Raw genomic sequence first — 23327 nt, 5'->3', positions numbered from 1 at the left:
TCCTGAGTTCTGATTTACCACTTAGGAAAGAGTCTGTATGTGTTTGTCTATGTGTATGCCTGTGTAGAGGAGCCACAAGTGCCCATGGGTGAAACAGAGTGGATTGTGGACCTCAGCAAGCACTGGGGAACTTGTTCTCACCTGCCCATAGTCTGTCTGGAAGACCACGACACCTTCAGCACAGGAATTTACAGTACTCGGAAAATGCTGGCCATTTTCTCTCAGCCAGACCCGTGTTCCCTAGAAAGAAAACAAAATTGAATTATGAGTTCAAATGGTATTCTGTCACAAGACACACTCTCAAAATTACCACAACTCCTATAGAGCTTTAAAAAGCCAGTGTAGGACCTGGAGAGAGGGCTCAACACATAAGAGTGCTGGCTGCTCTTCCAGATCCCTAGGCTCACTTCCCTGCACTCAGGTGGTAGCCCACAACCTTTTGTTCCAGGGAATCTGATGACCTCTTTTGGCTTCTATAGGCACCAGACACATGGTGCACAGACACATATGCAGCTAAACACCCATACACATAAATATATAAATAAATAACATCTTAAGACTAATCTATATGAAAAGCAAATGTCTTTCTCATGCAAAAGAAGTGATCACAGAGAGTTTATCTACAGCCTTCTTCAATTCCTGGATGTGTGACAAGTCCCACCAGGCAGACAAAGCAAAGACGATGGCATCCCATGTCCCTGTGGTGCACATGGCACACCCAAATGACCTCATTTGGCTCCTGGCACCCAGGAGGCAGGAATTATCATCACCCCTACATCACAGAAGGAGAAACTGAGGCAGCTTACAAATAAGTACCTTGCCAAACACACTAAGACTTGAACCTGGAGGCCACACTCCTATCCAGGCCACTGTCTCATTATTATCTAGTGCTTTCCACCTTCTCGGGTCATGCTTCACATGTGTCTGCTTAAGGAACGTTAACTCATTCCACTGGCACTATCTGTGCTAAAATTCAACAAGCCAACAGGAATCTTCAAAAAGAGAGACTAAACTGCTCAGTAAACTTAGTCTTTTGGTGAGAGCTTTGCTAGGAACTCACTAGACACCTAAAAGGCTGCAGCCCAAGAATTATAGCTTCTGGAGCTTATGCTTTCACACTGGACATGTTTCTCTTCTACACTGATCTCACTTCCATTTTTTACTGCCCTGCCAAACAAATGACCGTGGCCTAAGCAGTGGCCCGAGGAGGTCATGACTTACCCCTCCCAATTTCGACTTTTTTTTTTTTTTTTTTTTTTTTTGGTTTTAATTGCATTCTATTTCTAATTACATGCACATGTGCAGAGTGATGTGCACTTGGGTGCATGTACCCTCAAAGGCCGGGAGAAGGGGTCAGCTCCCCTGCAGCTGTAGTTACAGGGAAGGTTGTGACCCTCTGAAGAAGTTGCTGGGAACTGAACTTGGGTCCACTAAAGAACAGTGCATGCTTGTAACCACTGAGCTGTCTCATCAGCCCAAACCGCTTAAATTTCTAATGCCCCTTCACACTGGTGATATTTGTCTCCTTAAAATAAATTGTCCATGTGTGAGATGAAACCAAAAGAATCGCCATTTAGGGAGTAGAAAGGGGGCGGATGGGGGTGAGGGCAGAGGAGGGGGTGGTGAGCTGGGGTGGGGGTTTTGGTTTTTTGTTTTTGTTTTTTTTCCAGCCCTGTGTCTGTTTTATTAACTATAACAGCCCTGTGTGGCACAAAACTTTCAGACAAAAACATTTAAGCATTTTTGTCTCAATACTTCCCAAATTATTGAGGATCTCAAGAGATTTTTTTTATTTAATTTATTATTTTACATGTCGATCCCAGTTCCCTCTCCCTCCCTCCCTCTCTACCTTACTTTACCCTCGCTGCCCACTTACATGCACCCTAACCACCCTCCCCTGCCATGCCGGGGTAGGGATTTTGTATATTAAACTACAAAATTAATTAAGAAAAAATTTCCCCCATAAAAGAAGTAAATATATTACTCTGGGGGGGGATCATACACCAAATACATTCAGAAATCATCCCTCAGCAATTAAAAAACAACATAGGGATCACTTTAAGTGGGAAGTTATACACCTAACATATATAGGATTATTTTCTCTTGCTCATTCGTAAAGAGGGAATTCTAGAGATGTAAGTTTGACATATTTCTTCCCTTCACACAAATGAGACCTTATTTAAGATTCATCAACCAGGGCTGAAAGCCTTTGCTGCAAACACTGTTCTCAGGACCCCAGGTAGGCCAGCTTGGCTTGTCACGCTAAACGAGCAGTCCCCGTGAGAAGGGAACACATGTTCAGGAGGTTCAAGCATTTTTTAGATCAAGGTGGCCAAAGGACATACGAGAGACAAAGTCCATTGCCCACTGCCTGACACACTTGATTCCCCAGGGATGCCATCTTGCCGCATTTTAAGTCATTTGTTCCATACACAGTTCATTAGCCATTGCCCACCCGGGACTGGAACCCTCCATAAAAAATGGCATCAAGCACCAATATGAAGTGTCCCACTTCTATCCTGAAGACTATTTAAAGAACACATGGGCCAACTGGGCCAAGTTCCTTTTCCCCTCAGGCCTGTCACGTCCCTCTGACTCCCGCTTTGGGCCGAGACACTGGGAACACATGGAAAGAGTGACATTAGGGCTGTCAGTCCTGATTTCTTTATTAGCAAACAGCTGCTTCCAAAAGGAACATTTACCTCAGACATCCGCTAAGACCGTTCTCTCAAATGTCACTCCATACCCTAACCACAAAATTCTAGGAAACGGTTTCCAAGGGCCTAAATGCCTTTATTCATTCTTTATAATCTGTGCATTACAGACTTCAGTGCTTGAAAGTTTTGAAAGACCTCCAAACTTTCATGCACATATACACACATGTATGTATACACACACGTGTATATAGATATGTACACACATGCACATAAACATATAGAGCATGTACATGCATTCACACATACACACAGAGAGAGGGAGGGAAAGAGAGAGAGAGATTTCCAAGGCTATACAAGACTTTTCACTAAGGTTAAAATATGAAACAATAATTAATTTTCATATTCACCCCAGAAACACAAGTGAGTGCCATGACTCTCACCTGCATTTAACTTTCAACAAAAAGAAACTCACAGGTCCATACCCGAGTTGATTATCTTTGTCTACTTAGTAAAAAGGAAGAATTGGGTTATAAATTACCAAATTAACATCAGTTTAGCTCAGGGAATTGGGGGATGATTTGGTAAAGTGCTTGCCATGAAAGCCAGACATGCTGAGTTCAGAGCCCTGGAATGCATGCAAAAAGCCAGGTGCAGTGGCATACAACTTCAAACCCAGTGCTGGTGCAGTGTTGACAGTAAGTGGAAACAGGAAGGTCCCTGGGGCTTGCTGGCCCGCTAGTGTAAAGTGACTGATGAACTTTAGGTTCAGTGAGAGAGGTCTTAGGAAAAAAAATGTGGAGTGTGATTGAGGAATACACCCAACACTGACCACTGGCTTTTACACACACTCACACATATGCCCATACAGGTGAGGGTTAATATAAATTTCCTGAGGCCACAAGGAACATACTTTGACTCCGTGTGCAGTTTCTTAGCCTTAGAGTCTTGTCTGAGTCTCCTTGCCTCCTCTAGAAGCTCTCCACAGCCCTTTTGTTGACACTTGCTCCCTGCTACCTGATCAAACACACAGCTTAGCTCTGTGTCCAAAGGTCTTTTCAGCAGGTGTGAAGTGCTGCTGATAAGGAGCCTTTAGGAGATTTCAAACCCCTGAGCCTGCCAGTTTCCCCAAGTCTGTACCAAACAGCTATCTTCCACAAGGAGGAAAGAAAAAGTACTCAAAACACCCTTTGTTCTTGGAAAATGTATAAGCCCAGGCCTTTCACAGAATCTGCACTGCAAACTAAAACTGAAATGGATATTCTTGCACAGACCAATTCTGGTGGTTTCCCTGGAGTCCCCAGTCTTCCTCCTTCTGTTGCAACACAGCAGGATGCATATGCCCAGGTCTACAAGAGGCCACCCACAAGCACTTGGATTTAATAAGTTCACAAGCGGACATTTACCAGACCATCCAAATCTGAGCAGGGAAGAAAACTTTGCCCACCATATGTAAACTATTATAGTCTGACATTGTTAAATAAGGCTGATAATTTAATACACAATATAGACAACCTACCATATGGACAACGCTCACAATTTGAGTAAAAATTGCCTTTATAAGCAAGCGGAACATGTTGAATACTAACATACACATTTTACTAAAACTCGGACACGTTTTTCTCTTTAAAACCTGAGATGGATATTTGAGCGTTAAATTTAACAGCATAGAACTTTTGAGAATATAATACCCAGTAAGGTTTGCGCAACACAAAGCACTTGCATATAACTTCGAATCTCCTTTGATCTTCAGAGGAACCCTGTAGCAAGGCAAGGCACACAATCCTTTTCTTCAAAAGTGGGTTCATAGGAATTCCATTTTCAGTGGCCAGTGATTTCTGGGAGAGAATAAAAAGCACTCTACCAAATGTTGGTGAAGGTGGAGAGAAATCAGAGTAATGTAAAGTACATCCTATTGTCTGGTAGTTGGGCAAACTCTTAAAAACATAAGCAAAGTCTTACTATACATCTAACCCCTAGACAAAGACAAAATGAAAAGCTCTAAAATATTCTAACCTCCTGTGAAGGGAAATATTAAACAAATCTGTGACAGTTGATGTTGACTGTTGATTTGACAGGATCTAGAATCAATCCCTTGATTGGGTTCCTAAAGATGGAAGTCCTACCTGAAGGAAGATGGCATCATGCCCTCAGCTTGGGTCCTAGACTGTATAAATAGTGTAACAAGTATTCATTATTCTCAGCTTCCTGACTGCAGATACAATATAACCAACTGCCTCAAGCTCCTTCCGCCATGCCATGCCATCCCCCACCATGATGGACTGTGGATGTACTGTGCCCTTGAACTGTGAGCCAAAGTAAACCCTTCCCCTGCCCCCATTTGTTCTTGTTGGGTATTTTATCACAGCAACAGGAAAATGTGACTCAGATGAAGCCTTGTGTATATTTACAGCAGTATTATTTATAACAGCCAAATAAGGAAAACAACTCAGACACCTATCAGTGCAGGGACAGAGAAAACATGGCAAAGTAATATATGACCCCTTGACTGCAAGGAAAAAAAAAAAAAATCCCTGATATGTTCAATGGCTTCTCCAACAAGGCTGGGTCTCAGAAACATTATGGGGAGTGAAAGATGCCCCCCACAATAAAAAAAAAAAAAAAAAAAAAGAATTACGTATGGTAGTCTTCCATGTCACATTATTTCTGGAAAGTGCAAATCACAGACACAGAAGGTACAGGGACTGTGCACAGATGCACAGATACACAAAAGATTCTTCAGCTGTGCATCTGCCTTCAGCATTTCAAGTAATTCAAGATGTTTAAAAAAAAAAAAATCAACTTACCAGCTTGAATACTTCCTACTGACACTCAAATATTCCTAACCTTCTTCAGAAGAAAAAAAAACCAAACTAAACTCTACAATTAAGCAATGGAGGAATCAAGACACACAGCAAAAAGAAACTCCATAAAGATTCAGTATAAAGACCATATGTTACACAATGAGACTCTTAAGACCTCATGTTGAATTCATTTAGTCCCTACTCTGCATTAACAAAGCCTGGGGCAGGCAAACCTAGGCCACCACCTGAGATGTGCTCAGGCCAAAGACCCGCCCCAGGCTGATACTGCAGTGCACAGTCATTACCCCACCCATCCAAGGCTGAGTGGGGTGTGCTGGTCACTACCCCACTGGAAAATGGATCTTAACCTGGCCCATTGCCTGGGGTGGGGGTGGGGGGATGCAGTTGCACCTCCCTAGGGAGTAACTTTTTATCAGGACCTACCAGTTCATGCTCACTCATTATTCACGGTCTTAAGGTTCCATCCCTCCCTTGGGGCAAGATGAGGTAATAGCACAAAGCTTGAAATAATGAAAGTCCTTTGCCCCCAAATTCTTAATCCCTGAAGTTAAGAAGATGGAGACACCAAAATTTCACCCTACTGCTGTCCTTTAAAGTGTTTTTCTCTTGACTTTAAAAATTACTCCCCCCACCCCAAAGGAAGAAATTTAACATTTGTTCTAACCACAGATGTGCTACACGGAGAACACATTAAGCCAAGCACACACATGGATCTGAGTGCCAGGCCAGGGCCACTGTCCCTGCACCCTCACCTGGCTAGATAAGGTACACAGATGAGCACACAATAGCCATTGGTCTCTGGTGTGTGGTTTGTTTTTGTTCTTGTTTGTTCAAGAACTTAGAAGAGAGTGCTTGCCTACCATCCACAAAATCTGGATGCCTCTGCACCATATAGAATGGGCATGGTGGCTACTGTTGCTGTAGTGATCTGAATGAGATGCCCCATACAAGTCTCCGGCTTGTGAACACTCCGTCCCCAGTTGGTGGGTGGTTAGGGAGGATTAGGAGGTGTAGCCTTGCTGGAGAAAGCATATCACTGAGGCTGGGTTTCTGAGATTTCAGAAAGACTTGTCACCCCGCCCTACCCCCAAATATTCAGGACTCATGTAACTCTAGAATGGATATGATAAATTAATATGAATATTTAAATCTGTAAACCGTTCAGCAACCAAATGTTTCCTCTTTTTGCTTGCAACAGCCTGCCTTACAGGGTATAGAAGCCTGGCTAGTGGCTTGGGGGCGGGGGTCCTTGTCCCTAATGAATTCCAGAAACTGGATCTGCATAATACATTGTACTACTACAGCTTTAAACAGCACATTCTCTCCTGGGTTACAGCCCCATCCATGTACAACTACCCGGAGAGATTCCTTTTGAATATAGGAAGTGGTCTTGTTTGTTTTGTTTTTTCAGTCTCTCATTATTCACACCCACATCAAGGGACACTGGACTTTCACAACACCAACTTCCTACTACTGAGTCCTCAATGTCGGCACTACTTATATCTCGACCTAGATAGTTCTTTATTGATAAGGAGCTGTCCTAGTTGAGAAATTATTCTAGAGTCCTAACTTTACAGCCATGGTGAAACTTTGAGTTTTAACAGCTCTCTGCTCTTGACCTAGTTAACTGAAAGTGGACTTCTGTTGTCTCAAGTCTACGGAATGCAACAATCTCCTGAAGCAGAAACCAGGCAAAGCCTGCCTGGAGCAGATTCAGTTTCCGGTAGCATTAAAGCAGGGTGTACAAACAGGGAAAGCTCTGGCAATTGCAGTGCAATTCAACATGTGATAAACACAAGGGGGAAGGGCTTGGGGTGGGGGGCAACTTTAGTGAGTGCCTAGGGGATGTTCCCGTCTCCTTCCGCTCTCCTCACAGTACGCTCTGCTGGTGTAGAGCTTGGCTTGGGTTTGATTTTAATGGAGTCCCGCCTTATAATTTCTGAACAAGGCTGGCTGGGACTGCACAGACATAGCACAGCCACTGCAGTCTTTAACCTCATGTGCTGACTCAATTCTCTCTCTCTCTCTCTCTCTCTCTCTCTCTGTCTGTCTGTCTGTCTGTCTCTCTCTCTCTCTCTAAGACAGGGTTTCATTGTGTAGCTTTGGCTATCCCAGAACTCACTCTGTAGACCAGGCTGGCCTCAAACTCACAGAGATTCACCTGCCTCTGCCTCCTGTGTGCTGGGATTAAAGGCGTAGACTGCCACCACTGCCCAGTCTAATTCAATTCTCATATGCTAGCAAATCCCAACATAACACTCAGAAAGCCCAGGCTTGGCTCAAGCAAGAATGAAGAGTGGAGCAAAGTATGTAACCATTCATCCCAAAGAGCATGGGAAAAAATGTACCATAGGGCCAGGAGCCAGGGCTTGGAAGTGCAAGAGGAAGTTCCCGTGGCCACCTCCTTCCCCTCAACCTATACTGGAAAGGCATGTTCTACACTGGTGGGGACCTAGAAACAGAATAAAATGTACTGCAAATGCTCTCCTCAACGTACTCCTGGGCCTGGACATGCAGGTGTCCAACAGCAACAGTGGCCTTCAAATACGCCCAGCATCCTTCATTAAGCTAGCCGAGGGGCAGTCCCGCAAAAGCCCCTCCTGACTCACTTCCTTTTCTCGGGGCTGCAGGGACTGAACCTGGGGCTGGTAATCATTTGTGAACAACTGACTCAGATTCAAAGAGGAAAGGTCTTGATGTGGCCCAAGGATGCTCTAGCTTTGAGTGACACAGGGATGGTTTTTGACTCAAGCCAAGGGAAAGATCAAAGTCAAGGATCATGCTAGCATCCCATACTCACTACTGTGGAGAAAACTGCAATGAAGAGAGGGTTGAGAGAGAGACCTTTGGGAGCCCATGGCTGCTACTGTTGAAATAATCTGTACTGTTTTAGTTAATGTTGTGGTGGTGGTGGATGGAGAGCAATGACAGGAGTTTGTTTTCTATTTAGGCAACAGCTGTATACAGAACATGGAGAAATACTACTGGTGCCTAAAGGACCTTCACCCCACTGGCTAGCACTCCTTGTGTTGCAAGGAACTGTCACACACTAGAAGAGGAGAAGTTATCATCAACTTCATCTAACTTCAACCCCTGTGAGGTACAATATGGCACAATAGTGGCATGAAGGTTACAGGAACAACCAATCTCTTTTTGCAAGGATTTAAGGCCCACTTCATGATATGGTACCTGACACAGTTAATACAGCCAATAATTAGACAGGAGATAAGTCACAGACCCAAGAGGAAAACATACTACTATCATTCTGCTACATGAGCCTAGCAATTAAAAGACTCTTAATGACATATTACTATACCCATAAATCAGCCCTCATCCGAGGAGGTGAGAACTAACAGAGACCCACAACTGGACAATATGGAGAGTGACAGACTTTGAACAGCTCATCCTTAAATGGGATGACTATATTATACTCGTCAGGGTTAAGAAATTTACACAGAAGAGGGGACAGAAATATATAAGAGCCAAAGGTTGTGGATGACTTCAAGGAAATAGTGTTTTCCAGATACAATGGAGCAGATGTACATGTGAACTCAGAGACTGGCAGCATGGTCAAAACCTGTACAACTTCAGACCAGAGAAAATCCCTAAATGTGTGCCTGGTGTGTGTGGTGGTGGTGGTGGTGGGGTGCTTGGCACAAAGTCCTACCCCTAATCAAGAAGCTATTCGAAATTGATGGCTGCTGGAATGGAGGGGGGGGTGGGAATCAGTTTTGTCCAATATGGCGTGATACTAAGTGTATCAACTACACTCCAGGAAAGGCTCAGAAGTTAACACAAATCATACTCCATGGTGTGTGTGTGTTGTGTTGTGTTTTAAAACGAGAAAAAGAACATGAAGTTGGTGAGCAGGGAGGTTAGGGAGGATACCGAAGGAGTTGGGGTAAGGAAAAATATATAAAAACATTTTTTAAATTATAACATAAACATAATCCCACTCCCTTTCTATGCTAGAGGTATTTGTAACTTTCCAGGCTGGCCCACAGAAATGTTTAACAGCATTGTTAGCTACTGCACAGTAAATTTTTCGTGTGTGTGTGTGTGTGTGTGTGTGTGTGTGTGTGTGTGTACACATGCAGGCAAGCATGTGCCATCATATGCCCTGTGGAAGTCAGTGAACAACTCTGTAGCAATCTTGCCTGTAACGGTGGCCACATCCCTTTGGGTGTGGCTTTTGGCAGCCGGAAATGGAAAGAGGAAAGCCTGAAGAGTAGGGTGTGGTCTTGCTTGCCAGAGCTCTCTCTTGAGTCAGCTGATCTGCTTGGAAGGGCAGAGAAATGCTCCTGCAGTTCTTTGTATTTTTCTGTCTAAGTGTTCCCCCAATAAACACCCATTTACCATTTATCTTGGGTCTAGTGAAATCATTACATCCTCACCTTCACAACTCACAAGAAGTTGATATTTTTCTTCTACCATGTGTGACCAGAGAATGAAATGCAGGTCCTAAGGCTTAGCAAGAAGCACCTTCACCAGTGACAGACATCTCATTGGCCCTCCTGTACATTTCTGTAAGAAGTCAGCTATACCAGCTGACCATATCATTCATAACCCAATCCCCAGAGGGCAGTGTTCCACAAACAACTCACCTAAAACCCCACCTAATAGCCAAGTTATAGGCTCCCAGAGATAATGCTCATTGGATAAGCACTTGCCACACAATATGAGAACCTAAGTTTGAATTCCTAGACACTATGTAAACAGGGCCACAGTAGTGCACACTTGTAATACCCGTGCTCTCATGGTGAGGTTTATATTTCCAGGTAATATTCCATCACTGAGGGAAGTCAGGGCAAAAGTTTGAGGGAGAACCTGGAGCAGAAACCATCGAAGAAGGCTGTTGATTGGCTCTCTTGCAGGCTTGGACCCACCTGCCTGTGAGTGCTGTTCACAGTGGGCTGGACCATTCCATATCAATCACTGTTCAAGATAACCCCTCAGAGACATTGTCTATGGGCCAATCTGACTGAGGCAACTCTCAATTGACATTCCCTCTTCCCAGATGACTCACTCTAGGTTATGTCCAGGCGGCAAAAAAAATTAGCCAGCACCCACAGCATGGTTGACAGTGAGTCAGGTCTGCCCACACTCATTAGTACATAGTTCTCTTTGCCCCAAGCCTGGTCCATCCATCCATCCTAGCTCTCTCTAGAACACATGGATCACGTGATATTCCAGTTTCCCACTACTATGCCGATCGTAACAAGCTCTATCACCGCCATCAGAACAAGTCACTTTCATAAAGATGACAGCAGATGAATAGAAGCAGGTGGGAAAGGAGGGGGTGGGAAAGAAAATAGTAGAAGGTCTATTATTACCAACAAAGTACCCTATACTCAGTGTTCCCCTGGTAACGATACAAAGACTCATTGGCCTCCCACACCTCCAATCAAAATCAAAACCACAAAGAAGGAAGCCGCGTGGCAAGATGTCTAGTCTGGAGTATGTGAGGGCTGCAAATGGCTTCTTCCCATGGCCAAATCAGCCCTGCTTTTTGTATCTTATTTCCCTCACCTTCTTCACAATCCCTTAAAATAACTGTCCAGTTACTCTTTTGAACTACAGAGACAAAGTAAACGCTGAAAGAAATCACACTTGTCCAAATTACTGAGCCTGCCCCCAAACCTGCAGAGACATGACAGTACAAGGAGCAAGATGGAGAGCAAACCACCCCCAACTTCTCTGTAAGCTATGCATGGACACACCTGCAATCCTCCCTCCATTGGAAGCTGGTCTGGCTTCCCACATCCCTAGCCACCCTTCCTGGAAACCTTTCCCTGCTAGAAGTCAAGAACTGCGGAAGATCTGGCAGGACATAAATTCCCTCCACTGAACAGGACAGGATACACATCACCAGCACCTTCCCCCTGCAGTCTCTGCTCTCGGTGAATAATTACAAAAGGAAATGACTATGTGATCCAGACACTAAAGACAAGTAGGTAGACAGGATGAGGACCTTTAAATTTTAAAAAGCTGTTCCAGGGGCTGGAGAGATGGCTACCAGTCAAGATCACTTGTTACGGGAGAGGGGGTGGGGTGGTTCTATTCCCAACTCCACCTCCAGAGACCCAGATGCCTTCTGGCCTCTGCAGGCGCCCCATTCAACTGTACATACTTACACATAGATGCACAGGAAAAAGTAAAATTTTAAAGACAAGCAAACAAAGCTATTCCAATTCCATAAACTCTCTAAAACTAGGGGAACCTCCTCTTTAAGCAAAGAACACTCCAGACTTAGGGGAAGCAGCAGCCTGCAAAGGTACTGCAGACCATATGGATCTGTGCATCAGTGGGCAGTTCTGGACTATGTGGACAGCCTGCAGATCATGGTGACAGATGCTTTGTAACATGTTTCCTAATTCACAGGCCTTTCCCAAACTTGACAAGAACATTTTTTTTCCTCCCAAAAGAACTACAAATAAACAAAACTGATAATAGCATCTTAATGAAATCTGGGTTGTGTCCCGGCTCCCATAAAGTTCTTTCCAGAATTCTACTGAGGTCCAAAAACAGCTAATGTTTGTCATGAAATCATCATTCCTGGATTATAAATACATAAAAGATTATCTAGTTCAATTTAAAAAAACAAACAAACAAACAAAAACCAACCCAAAATGGGGGAAAGTTTGTGAGGCCCTCAGAAGTGAAACATGAAATTCCCATGCAGCTCAGGAATCCATTTCTAGGTACACATACTAAAAGAGTGAAATGGCATGCCCACAGAAACTCATTCAAATGTTCATGGCAGCATTGATCATGACAACTGAAAAGACAAACAAACCCAGTGCAATATTTTCTTTAATGTGGTATGTTCATGAATGAAAACTTACTCAGCAATGAAGAGCTGACCGCATGGGTGAGCTTTGAAAGCAGGATGGTAAGTGAAAGGCTCTGGTCGCAAAGGGACACATACTGCACACATCATGGTAGCCAGAACACAATCAGCATTTCTTTGAAACAATAAGGACAAAAGGCAGAATGACTGTTGCCTGGGGCATGGATGGGAATGACAGTAAGAGGTACTGTACTTTGCTTTTAGAATGTACAAAATCTCCCAAAACAGATGACCTGAACGTGATGGCTGTACCGTCTCATTCAGAGTTTAAAAGCCATGGAATTTCTACTTCAAATGTGTGAAACATGATATGCGAATTGTAACTCAAAAAACAAGAACAAAGAAAGGAAAGGGGCAGGGAAGGAGGCAGGCAGAAAGATGCACAGGGAGGCAGGAAGGGAGAGGGTAGGGAGGAGAAAATGACTGTGGAGAAAAACTGGTAGCCTTCTGTGTACATCAAGTTATCCTCTGCCTTGACACACACTTTACAATAACGGATCCTAACCTTCAGAAGACATCTGGAAAGCAATTCATACATGTAGCTAAGGATGAGTACTAACCACTTCAGGACACTACAAGACAAAGGAACAGTTCACTTGTGTGGTGTGTGGCTCAAGTTCCCAGGAACATGTTCATGGGAGAGAGCCTGTGAGATGCAGTTCTGCTGACTTCTTCCACCCAACAAGGCAACGCCTATATTCGGGTCCTGCTCTTGGCACCTTTTTGAGTCACACCCAGATAACTTTCAGCAGTCCCCTACTTTAATTTAACCTCTTTCTAAAAGCCTTGCTAAGGACAGGAAAACACACAGGTCTCATTTACCTAACCACACACCCAGACTTTCCCTTCAACCCACCAAAACTACAACTTCACCTGCTGCCAGCTATGAGGCATTTAAAAATAACTTAGTCATTTAAAAATAATCCATCAGGAACAGGGATGGGGGAGCAGGGAGGGCAGGCAGCCCAGCGGGGAGCAGCAAACCTACAAGTCATCAGTGACTGCCTTTGTTCCGCTTGGTACCAGCCAATGTTTTATTTGAACAAATGTATGTCCCTCCTGCATGAAAACTGATCCTCACTACTTTCCATATTCTTCTCTTTGGTTTCCTGAGATTTGGAAACCCTGTGACACTCCTGTTTAAGTGGGTGTGAGCCAGGGCCTGTGTGATAGCTCAGCAGGTAAAGATGATTGCCAGCAAGCCTGTCGACTCCAGTTCAATCCCCAGAACCTCCAAGTAGAAGAGAACTAACTCCCATAAACTCTCTTCTGGCTTCCACACCCGCATTGTGCCATGTGGGAGCATACACACATAAATAATTAAATATTAAAATATTTTTAAAAACTAAAAATGAAAAAATTAAAATAAAAAGGAGATGATGACATAAGCTGAGTAGTAATGTGGTTAGCATTACTGGCTGAGTAGTAAGTAACATATTTAGCATATGCTTGATCCTGGTTCTTCCCCTAGTACCAAAACAAACATAGAAACCATTCTGCCCTTGGGCATCCTTGGGCATGGAAATAGAAGGAGACTATGTTGGTCTGAATTGAAACGGTCCCCATAAATTCATGTGTTTGGATGCTTGGCCCATAGGGAGTGGCACTATTAGGAGGTATGGTCTTGTTGGAGTAGGTGTGGCTTTGTTGGAGTAGGTGTGTCACTGTGGGGGCAGGTTTTGAGGTTTTATATGCTCAAGCCACATCCAGTACATAGTCTCTTCCTTCTGCTGCCTGTGGATCAAGATGTAGAACTCTCAAAACTGCCTGCCACCATGTCCTGCCATGATGATAATGGACTAAACCTCTGAAACTGTAAGCCAGTCCCAGTTAAATGTTTTCCTTTCTAAGAGTTGCTGTGGTCATGGTGTCTCTTCACAGCAACAGCATCCCTAACTAAGACAGGACCAACCATTGTCACAGACAGGGCCTCTCTACCAGCCAGTGAACACTCAGAGTAAGGGCTGGAATCACTCAGACACCACCCCTTCACAAGCCAGCAAAACAGTGGCTGAGGTGGGGGGTGGGGGTGGGGAACATAGGCATGATGTTCCTTCAAAGTAAATGGTCTACTTTAGAGAGTTTGGGAACATACAAAGAAGTAGCAAAGATAATACATAAAGTTCCTGTTGTCTCTCTCTCTCTCTCCCTCCCTCCCTCTCTCTCTGCCACAATAGCACCAAGAACCATGAGACCCTTGATGCCACAATCTATTTAGATTCCACCAGTTTTCCCTGTACCTTTTTCCTATCTCAGAGCTTCCTCCAGGACATTGTGTCCAGCACTGTACCTCCAAGGTTCATTTTCTCGGACCCTCCTTGTTTGATGGCCTTGACAATTTTGAGGACCACTGGTCAAGTGCTTGTGGAATATCATTCAGTTAAAGACGTTGGTGAGTGTTGTGGTGACCTGAATGTATTACCTAAGTTCCAAATGCTGGGAACTTGGTCCCACCTGGATAAGTGGGTGAACAGATGTGGAAGTGGCTTTGTTACAAAGTTCTCAAGAAGCCTTGCTCTGTCTCCCCAGATGACCTCCTCATTCAGGCCATGAAGAATTAAGAGGCCCTCACCAACCATCCTGCTGGATTTACCTTCAGAACTTTGAGCTAAATGAACTTTATTCCTAACAGATTTCCTGGTCTCAGGTACTTTATTTTAGCAATATAAAACAGATGGGAACCGTGGGTTTTCAATGATGACTCAGTCCTCAATGTCATATCAAACTGCCTTGAAGGACCCTGCCTTTACCACAATCTCACCATGAGTCCCTGAATACATTAAACTCCAGGAGCCTTTTATTTTATTTTATTTTTGTAATTTTTGGTTATCATCAGAAATGAGGAAATAAATACAATAAACCTCCCAGGAGCCATGAAGCTAAAATAAGCAGCCTAAGAATGCAGAGCAAACAATTAGAGATTTTGTTCAGTGACAAGGGGTCTGAGGTATTCTGATGAGATGAATTTAAACTTCATGCCACAAGAAATAATTTGAGAAATGTATTCAGAATACCAGGGTCCAGCATGTGCATGACAGACAGACAGACAGACAGACAGACAGAAAGGAGCAAGCAGGCAGCCTGCCAGGAGCTGGTTCTGGGGGCTGAGTGGACCAACTCCCTATAGGTAAGTGGAAGCCTGGAGCTGAAAGGTCTAATTTTCTCCAAAGTGTCAACCTAGGCTGAGACACCCTGTAAATTGGCTTACCCAGCTCTCCTTAATCACCATCCATAAACTATTAACAGCACCACACAGCTCAACAATGGAAGCATTCACCTTTGTCTAGCCCAGGAGCAAACAGTCTAAGACGCCTCCCAGGCCCAGCTCTGGAAGCGAATAAGGACACAAATCACTCCTGTTGCCAACACAATGTGAACAAAATAACTTCTACAGACAATACCATGCACTTGTCCCTTTTCACATTGCATTTTCAAGACACAGCACACACGCACAGAGCAGCCACATCATCTTGAAGGATGGGTATCGGTTTCCATCTCAGTCTCAGTGGCTCTCAGTCACTCCACACTTGGAAACCTGCAGGGTCACCAGCTGACTCAGTATGTTCGGAGGCTGAGGCTGAGTCAAGGCAATACTGAGTCCAATATGGAGACAGAGACAAGCCAGGGGAGCTGCATCTGAGGCCTGCCAAACAAAGCCCGCAGTGTCCCTTCCCCAGCAGGCACAAGAGGCTCTGAGTCCTGAACATAAGGAAAGACAGTTCTTCCTAGCCCCTACAGCTCTCTTCAGCCTTGTTCTTAGGTCCCCAGGATGTCGGGCTCTATGCCAGCATTTCTCAACCTGTGTGTAGCATATTAGATATCCTGCATATCAATCAGATAATTACAATTCATAACAGTAGCAAAATTACAGTTATGAAGCAGCAATGAAATCATTTTATGTTGGAGGGGTCACCATAACATAGGAACTGTATTCAAGCTTCCTCTATGTGGAACCAAATGATCCTAGTCCAAAACAAAGGCCTCAACTTCCCTTTCTCATCCAGGAAGCTGCTCACCACCTGATGCCCAGTGTAAGAAGGAACAATGGGCTACACCTAGGATGCAGCTGGTGCCACACAGATGCACTGTATATCACCTAGAGCAACTCCCAAGGCTGAACTCCAGAAACCCCAACTTTCATAAACCAGGGCAGCAACAACTGAGCTCCTGCGACCACCATCACTCACACATACACCTCCCTGGACCTAGGCAGTCTGACCTGGCTGGGAGAAGGGGCACGGGTGAGGAAGTGTGTGAGGATCAGGGTGCTATTTCTGACAATCATTGCAAGTGGCAGTCCTGGTTGCTGTCCTCATCATGTGGAAGGCCCTGCTCTCTCTTCACTGAGAAGTTGAGCCCTGTCTTCTGTTCACAGGCATGACTGGAAAAACTACAAGCACAGTCAGCTAGTGACTCAGGCCGCAATCACCAGCAGCCAGCAAACTTTCCAGCAGCTCTCACAAGGATGGAGGTTTTTATGCTTGCCTTCCTGGCAGAGTCAAACCATGGTGGTGGAGGCTTCAGTGTAAGGTCTGGGTCGTCAGTGCCCTGCTGTGGCTGGGGTTCCTCTGGCTGGAATGAAGTGGGGGGGAGGGGTGTCTTCCAGCTGGTGACTGAATGAGGGCTCCTTACCCTTAGGGTATGTAGATTCAGCAATTCAATGACTATCTTAGTAAGAGTTTATTGCTGTGATGAAACGTCTTGAATAAAAGCAACTTGGGGAGGAGTTTGGCTTGCCTATCCTGAATTATTGAGGAGAGACAAAGCAAAAAGTCAAATTAAGCAGGAACCTGGAGGCAGGAGCTGATGCAGATGCCATGGAGGGGAGCTGCTCTCCTGCTTGCTCAACCTGTTTTTTTTGTTTTTTGTTTTTTATAGAGCCCAGAGGACTAATCTAGGGTGGTACCACCCAGAATGGGTTGGGCCCTCCTCTATCAATCTCTAATTAAGAAAATGCCCTACAGGCTTGCCTACACATTAGTCTTAAAGATGAGTTTCCTCGGTTGAGGTTCCCTGCCCTGGGATGACTACGCTTATGTAAAGTTGACATACAACTAGCCAGTACAGCAGCCCTCAAACCTAGTCTGACGGGAAAACATCACAAGAAGCAAACAGCAGCTTTCAGCTTAAACACAGACCACAGGGTACAAAGCCACGATGTAAAACACTTGGTCCTAGAGGGAAGAGCCCTGGAGGAACGAAGGAACACAAATATTCTGTTCACGGGATGGAACTCACTGCGCCTAAGAGATTTACCATGAAATCCTAGTGTACATCTCCACAGTTATAATTTGCCTCTATAATGAACACCCGCTGCAATCCAAGTTCTTCCTTTGAAATTACTGAGTCAGTGTAAAATGTTATTTAAAAAGTATTTTAGAAGTTCCCACAGAGTCACATTTGTAACCAAACAGCTTGCCAAACTATGGTTTTCATGTGTCCAAAGTCTCTGCCCTGGAAACTAAGTCTCCAATGCTGCTCAGTTTTGAGACATGGGGCTTCTAGGAGGTGTTAGGTCACAAGGGCTGGGCCTCATAAATGGATTAATGGCCCTAACTAGGGAGTAAGTGAGTTATCATAAGTGAGGGCCCAGACAGAAGGTGGGGTTTGGCTCCCTTCTATCTCTGTTCACAGAGGAAATAAATCTTTCTTTAAATGCCTAGGCAGCCCTAGCCCCAAAAGAACTAAGAAACTAGGTCTACTGTTCTCATTAGTGTGATTTTAGGAACTCTTCACTGCATAGACACACTGAGACAGTACCATCCCATCCCCCTCTGCAGTATCAGCAGGTGCCCTCCTAGTGTGTGAAGTGAGCATCTCTCTAGGGGACTCAAATCTGTGAGGCCCACACCTCGGCTAATCAATTCCATTCCACACAATGCTGCTCCCTCTCTTTCCAGACAGAAGGATCCCTTTGATGGCACAGTATAAACACCTTTGTTTTCCATGCAAATATCACAAAGGGTTGTCAACAAACAACAAGCATATACAGAAAACACCCACACATCTCCAGATCCTACTTGTAGGCTACATGACAAATCTTCTGGGAGACCTGTTTAAGGGGAAAATTCCAGCCTCATTTTTGAACAACAGAGTCAACATGGTACAAACAGGGTTGGAGAGATGGCTCAGCAGTTAGATAAGAGCAGTGTTCAGTTCCCAATACCCACAAGGCAGCTCACAACTGTGTAAATACGATTCCAACGCCTTCTTCAGGTTTTCCTGGTTACCTGGCACACATATAATTCACATATATACAAGCTGGCAAACACACACATAATATAAAGCTAAACAAATAAACCTTAACGAAGAAGAACAAAAGGATGCTAAGGGATTTTCTTGTTGGTGGTGGTGGGTTTTGCACACATACTGGCTGGGGATGTAAAATATTAACAGTGCAAGCAGAGGACTGGATCCCCAGTGCTCAGGTGAAAAAGCCAGGCATGAAGACAAAGGCTGCAATCTTAGTTCTAGAAAGGCAGACCAGAGGATCTGGTCCCACTGGCCAGGCAGTCTAGCCAACTGTAGGTCTCCAGGGTCAGTGAGAGATCCTGCTGGGGCGCGGGGTGGGCAGAGAAGCAACTGAGAAAGGCATTTAAGGCTGACCTCTGGCCTCCATAGGCATACTTCCTTGTAGTGAATATTCACTACACACTCTAAAAGAGAAAAATTTTAATTCTAAAGAATGCAGGTACGTCAGAGAAAAACAGGCCATGACAAATTCTGCCCAGGCAGCTAACCCTGAATTCAGAACCGTCACCGCCAACTCACCAAATGCATAAGAGCCAGTCAGACTGACAAAAGGGCTGCAGGCTCTAATCGGGAACTCTGGAGAAAGCTGGCCTGCAGCATCCACATCCACACCCTCCTGTCAGCAGTCACAGATGGGAGATAAGAGGACATTCTGGGACACACTGCTCGTAGGCAAGGAAGTGAAATCTCCCGGGAGGTTGTGCAGGGCAGTTGCAGGGAAACAGCACAGCTCATCCCTGACTCCGGAGACAGCCATGTCCGCCAACACCCCCCCCCCCAGCTTTTCCCCTCCTCATCTGCCCCTTAGGTTCACAGTTGGGGGCATGAACATCATTTTAAAATTTGAGCCACATTATAAAAAGGGAGAGAGAGAGAGAGAGAGAGAGAGAGAGAGAGAGAGAGAGAGAGAGAGAGAGAGAGAGAGAGAGAGAAAGTGCTGGAGAAATGATTCACTTGGCAAAGAAAGAAAAAAAAAGCCAGGTATGTTGGCGACACTAGTGAGGCCAACAAAAGAAATCTCTTTGGGGCTTTAAGCAGCCAACCTAGCCAAGGTGACATGCTTCAGGTAAAAACTGAGAGATCCTGTCTCAAAAATAAAAATAAAAACACTAGCAAGATGGAGAGCAACTGAGAAAGATACCCAAGGCTGGCCTCTTGCCATCACATTCTTGAACACACACAAACAAGCACACAGAGACAGAGAGAAATGTAGACACATACCATTAACCCAATTGTTCTGGTTAATTTTCTGTCAACTTGACACAGACCAGGGTCATCTGAGAGCAACTACAATTGAGAAAATGCCTCCAACCAAATTGGCCAGTAGGCAAGTCTGTGGGGCGTTTTCTTGGGGGGGGGGTCCGGCTCACTGCGGGTGCCACTCCTGTGTAGGTAGTCTTACACCTAAGAAGGCAGGCTGACAAGTGTTTTTCCATGACCCCTGCTTCACTTCCTGCCTCCAGGTTCTGGCCTCGAGTTCCTGCCCTGTAACCTGTGATGATGCACTGTAACCGGAAAGCTGATGGAAACCCTTTCCTCCCAAGTTGCTTTTGGTCTTAGTGTTTATCATAGAAATAAAAAGAAAACTAAGGCACCGATCAATCCAAATCGTTATAGTTCCAGGATGCCACCAATATAATTTTAAAAAGGTACACTCCTTTCCCACACTCCTTCTTAAAATGTGGTATGTTAGACCCACACATCTTAATTTGGAATGTATCCACAGCCCGAGTACTCAAGAGCCACACGTGGCTAGTGGCTGAAGGATTTGACTGTGCAAGTCTAGACTCCAGACAGACCTGGAATTGTGCGCAACGGTGTGTGAACGAAGACAGAGACACAGATGCGCTACCACCTTTCTGTTTGCCTGTCCCCATTTGGGGTAAAATGTATAAAACTGCCCAGTGACAATGGACACGTCATACTGTGTCACCTGCCCCACCCTGGCCTGCTTTTCCTCACCATTCACTAGGAGCGAGAAGCAGAAGAATCTTTTTCTTTCCTTCTGGAAGAAAAAGGAGTTAGGTATATCAGAACTGTGGACTAAAGTGAATTTTTCTCCAAGCCCATCATGGACCATAACCGACCCTCCACAGAGAACCGTAGCATTTACATTGTCTGTGACACTACTGACCAAACAAACAGAGGAAGAAAAGCTTGTGTTTGCTACAGTAAAAACTCACAGCAATTTCCCCAGCTGCATGTTTTCTAAACTCTTGAACTCTTAATTACGCGGGTAATCGGTAGTTCAGAGCTAACACTAGACAATTCCACAGTGGGCGGCCAAATGTGTGCTCACACCTCAGAACCGCCCTTCCCTCCTCCATCAGGCCCAGCGTTTTAAATGTGATGGGGGAAGGAGCAGAAACCCTGTGTGGACTTACAGGTGCATTTCGGTAAATGCGTCTTGATTGCAATTTCTACAGGTGAGACGCTGCAATGTGTCCAAGAGGGAAAACATCCCACTCTGGAACCTAGAACACCAGTGACCTGGAGGCTGAGTACATAATATCTTGTATATTACCCCACTCCCAAAACCAACAGGGAGGCAAGCAGGTGAGAGAAACTCGGCTTTTCAGAAGCCAGAGAACAGCACTAGCTGGTGACAAGGGTCCCAAGCAGATCAACCCGCTCTCAATGTCTCATGTCCAGTTCCCTAACCCCAGGCATCTTAAATGCATGTCACTCCTGGCAGATAAGTCTTTTTTGTTGTGGTTGTTTTGTCTTTTAGAGACAGAGTTTCTTTGTATTGCTTTGGAATCTGTCCTGGAATCAGCTCTTGTAGATCAGGCTGGTCTTGAACTCACAAAGATCCACCTGCTCTGCCTCCTGAGTGCTGGGATCAAAGGCATGTCACACCACCACCCGGCTGATACTTCTTTTAAAGTTTTCTTTTTTAATTTTTATTTTCAATGTAAAAGAAACTCCCTTCTTGAGGCAATCAACAGACCAACAGCCATGATCTGGCTTTCTTCTCGGGCTTTCTTTAGGTCTCACTCAGGGTGTCTTTCACTCCAGTCTACACCAAGCTCTACATGCTGCTCAGCTCACATATCAGTAGACTCTTCAGCCTGGCATGGGCATATCTCCTCCATCTCAGCCCTCTCACCAGCTGGTCTACCTAACTCAGTCAAGACTGCTGTGGTGACTTAAATGACAATGGCCCCCAAAGCTCTGACTTGAATGCTTAGTCTCTAGCTGGTAGAACTGCTTGGGAAGGATCTGGGAGCTGTAGCCTTGTTGGGGGAGGAGGAGATATCACTGGGGGGTGGGCTTTAAGATTTCAAAGGCCCACACTCTATTCCCAAGCTTGTTTCTCCCTGTGCTTGTGGCTCAAATGTAAGCTCTCAGCTATTTCTCTAACACCTAGCCTTCCTCCCTGCTGCCATGCTCCCCACCATGCTGGTCATGGCTTCTAACTCTTATAGTTCTGGAACCATGTACTCCCATATTAAACAATTTCGTTTATACAGTGCCTTGGTCATGGTGTTTGGTCACAGAAAGAGAAAGAAACTAAGACAATTGCCTCCTGCACTTGTGTTCCCTGATGGTGAAAAATCAGTCTGCAAATTAATAAAGGAACACCATAGCTGCCTACTAGACCACCACTGCTTACTCATCCCTCTCTCCTGGCTGAGTGTGATGCCTGGTGCCAGGAAGGCACAGGTGGGAAAGGAAAGGAGGATTCAGAGCAAAGAGCCAAGAACACAGCGGACCTAACTCCACCCACATTGCCACCTGGCCAGAAGATTGACTTTTGCCAGCCACACCCTATCTACAATGAACTCAATCTTTGTGCTCTACTCTCCTTCCCAACATGTAAACAGATGAGAAGACTCACCTATTTCTAAAGTTCACGTCTATAGACAACAGTAATATAAGTGATAGGGGCTCCCTTGCATTCTCTGCCAATGCCTATGGTTTCTCTGCCTGAGCAGTAGGCCTGAGTTCCCTGCCTGAGCAGTAGGGAGCCAAGCACAACACCTGAATCACTCAGCACCTAAATCACCCATGGTAGACCAGATGTCTGACAGAGACAGGGCTTTAAGAATTCCCACCCCACTGCTGCTTTCCCGAGCCAGACCATTATGAAGCCACATTTTCCACATGGGCATGGGGTCTCCTGACTGATCTGAGGAGCTGTTTGCTTTTTCAGCCCACACTGAGGCATGCCAGAGTGCTCTCCAGAGCCCTGACCTGGTGTTCTGTTTCTTTCAGGCGTCCCAAGGTATGTTTTTACCTTTTAACAAATTCTTTTTGCCTGGAAAACCACCACCTAAAATTCCAAAACCAAAACGTGTTCATTCACTCTACAAATATTTATCTAATCCTTGTGACCAGCCAGGCACTGTGCCACAGCCAAGAAGGGCACAGAATTCAATAGCAATGATATGGCATGCCTGTCCAGGCTCCAATTCCCTGGATGACTATGGAGAATGGCAGTAAGTACAAACAGACAAATAACCATGGGTTGGCCACTTCTCTTCTACTAACTTCGTTAATTCTTACCACACCTAGTGAGTCACTCTATACTCCCATTTTACAGATGTGGGAACCAAGGCTGAGATGTTCAAAAACTTGTCCAAGGTCCCAGGGCTAACAAGTAGTAGAACAGGTTTAAGGTTCCTTTTCTTTCTTACTGTTTTTTTTTTTTTTTTTCTTCAAATGGTTTTATTGATGTGTAATTTACTTACCATAAAATTAATGGTGCCCAGGCAGGTCCAACCTTAAAACTATACATAATAC

The 23327-nt window shown here is 44.8% G+C and overlaps 1 protein-coding gene across 1 annotated transcript in view; it reads right to left on the bottom strand.

Annotated features, from left to right (window-relative positions):
• The window catches only part of Myo10 (myosin X), a 188060-nt gene that overhangs the window by 139967 nt on the left and 24766 nt on the right, over positions 1–23327 (bottom strand). Inside the window, exon 2 of the mRNA XM_051182585.1 lies at positions 142–240. Coding sequence (XP_051038542.1) covers positions 142–240 — 99 coding nt within the window. The remainder of the gene's footprint in view (positions 1–141; positions 241–23327) is intronic.

The sequence above is a fragment of the Phodopus roborovskii genome, unplaced genomic scaffold (assembly GCF_943737965.1).
Source record: "Phodopus roborovskii unplaced genomic scaffold, PHOROB, whole genome shotgun sequence".
Lineage (NCBI taxonomy): Eukaryota > Metazoa > Chordata > Mammalia > Rodentia > Cricetidae > Phodopus > Phodopus roborovskii.
The sequence above is the reverse complement of the archived record's forward strand: the minus strand, read 5'-3'. Positions and strand labels throughout refer to the sequence as shown.